Source organism: Desarmillaria tabescens (assembly GCF_030435595.1).
Source record: "Desarmillaria tabescens strain CCBAS 213 chromosome Unknown EV420scaffold_144, whole genome shotgun sequence".
In the NCBI taxonomy this organism is placed as follows: Eukaryota; Fungi; Basidiomycota; class Agaricomycetes; order Agaricales; family Physalacriaceae; genus Desarmillaria; species Desarmillaria tabescens.
The window spans coordinates 1-7,726 of NW_026848443.1; the positions used below are offsets into that span (position 1 = coordinate 1).

At 44.5% G+C, this 7,726-nt stretch overlaps 1 protein-coding gene across 1 annotated transcript; it reads left to right on the top strand.

Annotated features, from left to right (window-relative positions):
- Positions 1-775: 775 nt before the first annotated feature.
- EV420DRAFT_1215084 (uncharacterized protein) lies at positions 776-961 on the top strand (the record flags this gene model as incomplete). The annotated part of the gene is made up of 1 exon (XM_060466392.1): positions 776-961. A coding segment is annotated over one exon (186 nt), but the record flags the coding sequence as incomplete, so codon positions are not given.
- Between the last annotated feature and the right edge of the window lie 6,765 nt (positions 962-7,726).

The window sequence follows — 7,726 nt, forward strand, 5'->3', positions numbered from 1 at the left end:
GAAATCAAGGATTGGCAGGACTGGTGCAAGACTCTTGATACTGCAGCTGGCATCATCTACTTATGCCTCGAACCTTTGCAAAAGGCCCACATAGAGGACTTCCATAGCAAAGGAGATCTGGAAGGCATGTGGGACAAGTTGAAAGCAACTCATCAGCAGTGAAAACTGATCACAAGGTTCATCACTTATGACACGTTCTTCAGCATCTGGAAAGAAGTGTTAGGATCATGCCAATAGGATTGTGGCAGTAAGTGCACATAGCGGAATGCCATGGGATGTGTCAGGCATAGGCAAAGCTATTAGCAATGTCACCCCTGAGCCAAAGCCCTAAGATGGATACGGACGGAAGTCCACAGAGTGGCAGAGATGAGGTAAGAGATAAGTCCAACGGATCAGAGTTCTGTGGACTGGAGAACGAGAGTGTGACTTAGAGTCAGAGAGAGAGATTGGGCTGAATCAAGTTGATATTCAAACTGAGTATCTACAGTGTAATTCTGAGGCTTATATACTAGTTAGGAGTCTGATCTAGTTCCTACTCAGAGTGGTCTACATTCTAGGGTTGTCAGGGGATGTATTCTACCAGTCGGTAGCTGATGGGGTCCAATGATATATTTGCTACCAATGTCAGGCTATTGATAAATTGTAATGTAGAAGTGAGATATAAAAGAATATGAAATGGAATATGAAATAGAAAGTGGGAACTGGAATCCATAGGTTTCCAGGCTGTGGTTTGTTGGATTGAGTGGAAGTCAGACTTCCATCAGCATGCTCATTACAAGAAGACAACAAAAGCCTCACCAATCTCTACTCTCATGTGACCAGATCTATGACCAAGATTCAGAATCTTCACCCATCCCATTTCAGCCTGACTCAGCTCAATGAGGAGCTCCAGTGTATGGCCTTGATCCATGCCCTATCATGCCCTGAGTACAACAATTTTGTCACATCACTTTTCCTCCTCTCAGAAAAGCTCACCCTTGACAGTATATAGACTGCCTTCCATGATCAGGAGAACAATGAAAAGCTCCATGGTAGTGATCCTCCCTCCTCTCTCACTCTCAAGGCTACCACCATCACTCCACCACATACTTCAGCTCCATCTACCACCAAAATTACCTGCACCTGGTGTCTTCATGACAACCATACCAAAGAGAAATGCATGACCAAAAAGTTTTCCCTCGCTCATGATTGCAAGTGAGTTGCTGACAAAGCAGGAGAGCACACCAGTGGGAAACACTGCCATGGAGGAAGTGGAAAAGCAGAAAAGAGGAATATGGCTGAGATGAAGGAAGAAACTGCCAGCCTTGCAAGTACTGATCTTTCCTCACCTACTGTTTCTCATTGGAATACTGATACAGGCATGTCTCATCATATGACTCCCCACCATCATTGGTTTCACATATACTCCCTGCATGTTGTTTCTATTCATCTCATGGACAATACCATCATTTATTCTGCAGGAGTGGAATCAGTAGTGTTCAAGCTAGAGGTTGAGGGGGAGAATGCAGACGAAGTTGAGCTCCACAATGTTCTACATGTACCTGAACTGTGGAATAATCTATTGTCTCCTTATTATCTCACCTGCAGCAAGGGCTTTGAGATGTGTATCATTGGTCCCATGGTTACATTCAGTCAAGGTGACAAAATTCAATTTACTGCTACTGTGAATGAGAACAATGTTGGCTATGTCAATGCACACACTCTGTCCTCTCCAACTACTATGGTATCAGCAAACACCAGCTCAGCAAGCACCTGCCTGATGGATGAGACTCTATGGCATAGATGTTGCTGTCATAAAAACTGGGATACTATTCAGACCATGTGAACTAAAAATGCTGTAAGAGGCATGAAGTGTGCTTCTGGTCCTACACATGACCCAATCTGCCCTCCTTGCTTAGCTGGAAAGCAGCACCATCATAACATTCTCTGAACCTCTTCTAAGACTCACAAACATCATGTACTAGAACTTGTGTACAGTGATGTGAAAGGCCTGCTATCAGTAGCAACTCCTGAAGGTCATCATTACTGGATAACATTCATTTGCAGTGTCTCCAACATCTGGAGGATAAAGCTGTTAAACCTGCTGAAGAGGCTCTGTGCGTGCCAAGCTCAAAATGCAATAGCATAGAAACACTAAACACAACCACTCTCACTCACACACACACAAAATCTCAGTAGTTCTGAGGAGATGTGCTGATACAAGCACACAATAACAATAGAATTAAAAGATCTCTTGCACTTGTCAAGATATAATAGTGCGTTAGCTTAAAAGAATTCTCTAAGTCCAAATACTTTTAGGACAGGAGGTGAGCGATATGTATCGCTCAGCCTCAAGGCAAAAGTAATGCTCTGCAAGCCCACAAACAGTTCCACAAGAATGTACGACCCTCAAATGAATGTTGCACTGCAACACACAGGTGGCCACAACCCATCAAACAATCTAAACACGACTTAAAGCCTCATGCTCTAAGCAGAAACACTTCAGAAACCTTTCATATATCCACAGGGTTCAAACCTATATGATCCAGAGACACAGAAACACAGAAACATGTCCACAAGCCACAGGGTTTGAACCTATGCTACTTGGGAATAAACCAAAAACCCTCAAAGAGTATTGACAAGCCAAAGGGTTCGAACCTCTGCCACTTGCAACAACTCAGAATTCACAAACACATTCCGCAAACACAAATGCACATTCAAGTTATCACAATACAATATTTCTCTGAGTTGAGCACAATCAATTACTGTCCAGAATCAAGCTAGGTGTCACGTGTGAGCAAGGCATGCCTCACGACCTCTCAAGTGTTTCAAAATAATTCTGGATCCAATAATATTCTCTCACTTGAAGCTACAAACACAAGTCCTTTGGTTGCACACTAGGCTCTCTGCTTTGTGTCACAACTGTGGGGGTCTGAAAGCTTGCTACCTACTTCTAATTACTGTGCTTTTATCTACAGCTAATTATATAAATAGAAATATCAAAAATAGATACGCTCCACCCCAGAGTCATTTCCTCTCTGTAACACATCAACCGCATGGTCACTAATTAATATTCTGAGTCAATCATCCGAGTTAGTGCTCAGTAACATGCTGCTCATTCCACTTGGCAAGGTCTAGAGTTGCCACATCATGTGGAATATTTCTCCTAATTGGCTCCTTGTTTTTAATTCCTCTGCTGCATACATCACTAGCAAGCCGGTATTTTTATTTGGTTGCTGCACCACCTTTTTCTTAGTTCACTATTTCATTCTGGGTACAGGGTTTCTCTCGTGTTGGCCAAAATCCTCTCAGGAGGCTCGGACTGGGTGGTCCTCGGTTCTGAATGACGTCTCTCAGTGATTGCCGGATTGGCAGGGTTCATGCATCATAGATCAATGTTGCATGAAGCTCTGTAAATATATTATCTTTTCAGTGTATTTTATTTGAGTGAGACGCTGCTGAGGGATGCATAGGGTGTGAGTCAGGGCACTGAGACTCCACACTTAAATGACACCAGTGTGCCACTCTAAGTCTAAGCCATGTGCTCCACTCAGATTATTTTATTATATGCTGCTTCTGCCTTAACAGGTGTTGCTCCATGCCGGGTATGCATTCTAATATTACTTAGTGGGTTGACACATGCTTGAACTCATAGAATTTGCAAAATTACATATATGCATGTGTTGCATGCATGTCATATCCCCTTCACTAAGCTTTGGACCTTCCATGGTCTGTGCATGTGGGTTCCCATAGATTCCAATGGGTCCTGGTTACCGTGGCAGCTTCTTTTCATGTGGAAAGAAGTCCTGAGTCATGTAGCATCATCGGCTTCTCATGACCATGGAAACTTCTTATGTTTTCTCTTCTCTTTTTACATCATGTTGAACATCTAGGAATATTTAAACTGACTCCAATCCATTTTCCTCTCTTCCTTACCCTCTCTTTCACTCCACCTCTGTGTCATACACAGGGGTTGTCCTCTTGTTATCTCTCATTTTATTTAGTACTTTCGTCACCATCACCATCACCTGTCATGGTCACTGAAGATGCCCTTGCCAATGCTTAAAGGGTTTTGTATGTTTCTGTTAGGATCATGCCAATAGAATTGCAGCAGTAAGTGCATATAGCGGAATGCCATGGGATGCATTGGGCATAGACAAAGCTATTAGCAATGTCACCCCTGAGCCAAAGCCCTAAGATGGATACGGACGGAAGTCCACAGAGTGGCAGAGATGAGGTAAGAGATAAGTCCAACGGATCAGAGTTCTGTGGACTGGAGAACGAGAGTGTGACTTAGAGTCAGAGAGAGAGATTGGGCTGAATCAAGTTGATATTCAAACTGAGTATCTACAGTGTAATTCTGAGGCTTATATACTAGTTAGGAGTCTGATCTAGTTCCTACTCAGAGTGGTCTACATTCTAAGGTTGTCAGAGGATGTCTTCTACTGGTTGGTAGCCGATGGGGTCCAATGACATATTTGCTACCAATGTCAGGCTATTGATAAATTGTAATGGAGAAGTGAAATATAAAAGAATATGAAATAGAATATGAAATAGAAAGTGGGAACTGGAATCCATAGGTTTCTGGGCTGTGGCTTGTTGGGTTGAGTGGAAGTCAGGTTTCCATCAGCATGCTCATTACAGTATCCCCCTCTTAGCATTCTTGCCCTCAAGGATGCAGATCCTGATGGCCGAGTGTGATTGCATGGAATTTTTTCAGGTTGGTCATGTGGCTTTTCACCTCTTAGCTTTCTACCACCACCATTTCTTCCATTTTCTGAGTTTTGTCCTCGTCGTTGGCCAATGTCGTCCACCATTGAATACCACGCTTCCATGACTCCTGAACCATATGAACCTGCCTCGACACCCAAAGATATTTGGCCTGAAGACCTAGAGGCCTTTTATGATGAGCAGGATGCTGCAGAGAAGGCTAGGGAGGATGCCGCAGAGGCCCATGAGGCCTGGAAGGTGCAGAAGCAAAAGGAGGAAAAGAGGCGGGCTCTGGAGTTAGAACAGTGAGAGAAAAAGTTGGCACAGGAAAGGAAGGTTGCAGAGGCTAAAGCAAGGAAGGAGAGGGAGGAGCAGGAGGCTGCAGAGAAGAAATGGCAAGAGGAGACAGAGGCTAAGGTGAAGGCAGAGGCTGCTGCCATGGAGCAGTGGAGGTTGGAAGAGGAGGCAAGGGCCTTAGAAGAAAGGCGGGCCACAGAGGCGGAGAAGGAGAAGGAGAGGGTAGATGGGAATGAGGGGAGCAAGGTTGGTAGTGGGTCCAATGGAGATGACAAGCAGGAGAAGGACCTGATGGGGAAGGCGTTGAAAAAGTTGGTAAAGCAGAGGAAGGATAGGAAGGGTAAGGGCAAGGCAACAGATTTGGAGGCTGCAGGGAATTCAAAGAAAAAGAAGGTCAAGTCCAGTGTGGTGGTATTGAGTGGAGAGGAGGAAGTCGCAGGGCCATCTGGGAGGCTGTTGAAGAAGTTGAAGACTGAGCCTGAGATGCAGGCAGATGATGAGGAATATAAGGATAATGGTAGGTTCTTCTGCAGGTTCTGGCTATTTTGCTGATGGTGTATAGAGCATTGTGGATGTTGTAAAGTGGACGACGTAAAATGTTTCATTTGCCACAGGCATACTTGTGAATGGTGCAAATTAAAGAAAAGCAAGTGCATGTTTCCCCAAGGTGATGGCTCAGGATCTGCAGGGTCTAGTGAGGTCTTGGACCTCCTACAAAAACTCTGCAACAAGATGGACGATTTCCAGAAGACTTGGAGAGGGTAGAGGGAAAGGTGGATTTCCTTGGAAGCTGTGTCAATGACTTGGTCAATGATTTTCATGAAGGTGATGCTCCAGAATGGCCGTCGGATTTCATTGATGAGGAGTTTAGGGAGGAATGGGCAGCATCTAAGGTCAAGCTTGAGGACCTCAAGAACATTAACTCGGAAGCCCTATGGATCATAATGCGGATGCACCTGGACAAGGATGTCACCCATGTCTGGAATGCCCAAGTTATGGGCACAAAGTCCCTCGATCCTGAGGATCCCTTTGAGCTGGCAAACATGGAGGTCTGGTATGAGTGTCTTGGGGAGGACAGCCTTTGGTTGGCCATTGAGCATCGTGACCATTTTTTAGATACAAGGGCAAAGTTTTATGCCCTTGGAGGCCATCGGATTGAATGGGTGTTGTGGAAGAAGTATCTCGAGGACATGGAGGAGTTTTTAGTAGAGGATTCTGAGGGAGAAGTGGATGCTGAGGAAAAGAGGGAAGAGATGTGTCCTGGCGTGGGTGCCATCAGAATTCTGGCATTGGATGAGTTGGAGTTGATCGCCATGAGCAATGAAGAGAAGGAAGATGGAGGGGAAGATAAGATGGATGAGGATGTGGTCATGGGAGAGTTGGTGTGCATGGAATCCTAGGCACCCTTCTTGGACTTGTATATATTTTTTGGATCTTGTCTTGTACATGGATTTTGAAAGCGTGGGCCCCGATGGGCATAAATATATATATATCCTGGCTTGTATGCTTGAGTGAATGAGAGAGAAATAAGGAAAGCAAGAACTAAGCATCCAATGGGTTCCATTCTCAATTAGGAAGGTAATTTGCAATAGTTTTCCAGGATTTGATTTGAAATTCAAGGAGCAGGGACCGTAGGGAGCTGATAAGTTATGGGTAGGTCAAGAGGTAGTGGGTGAGGGTTTAAGAGAGGCTTTGCGCATGGTGATTTTGGATAGCAGTCCTGGTTTGTCTGGGTAACAATGGTGGAAATCTTCAATGTATTCATCTGCAGAGAATTCTGTAGTGGGGATCCAGGCAAACTCTTCATCAGTACCTTCATAACCCAACCATTGGACTTGGTATAGGAGTGGACAGCAGAACTGACAGTTGAGTTTGGAGTCGAGGATTTGAGAGATCTCGTACTGTTCTTCACCATTGACTTCAACTGGAGGTGGTGGAGGTTGGGTATGATTAGGGATAGTATTGGTCTCTATGGGTTCAAGTTGGGAGACATGGAACATAGGGTGAATGAAGCGGAGGTCTGACGGGAGTTTGAGAGTGAAGGAATGGGATCCTGGCTGAGCAATGATATCAAATGGTCCTAGGAATTTTTCAGCAAATTTCGCAGTAGGGCGAGTAGTTCTGATATGTTTGGAGCTGAGGTAGACCTTGTCACCTACTTTGAAGTCAGGAGCTGGAGACCATCGCTTGTCTGCTTGGAATTTGTAACAGGACTGAGCATAAGTGATTTCATCTCGAAGGAATTGGTGGAGCTTGTCAAGGTTAATGATTAAGTCACAGGCCTGAGTGGAGGTGATGTCGCATTCAGGATGTACAGTGATATTGGGATGATAGCCTTTGTTAGCGAAGAATGGGGAGATTCCGGTGGAAGCATTGGGAGCATTGTTGTAGGTAAACTCGGCAATGGGTAGTAAGGTATCCCAATTGTCTTGTTGGTAGGAGCAGTAGATATGGTGACACGCATGCAACACATTCATACGTGTAATTTTGCGAATCCTGTGAATCCAAACATGTGTCAATCCACTAAGTAATATTAGAATGCATACCCGGCATGGAGCAACACCTGTTAAGGCAGAAGCAGCATATAATAAAATAATCTGAGTGGAGCACATGGCTTAGACTTAGAGTGGCACACTGGTGTCATTTAAGTGTGGAGTCTCAGTGCCCTGACTCACACCCTATGCATCCCTCAGCAGCGTCTCACTCAAATAAAATACACTGAAAAGATAATATATTTACA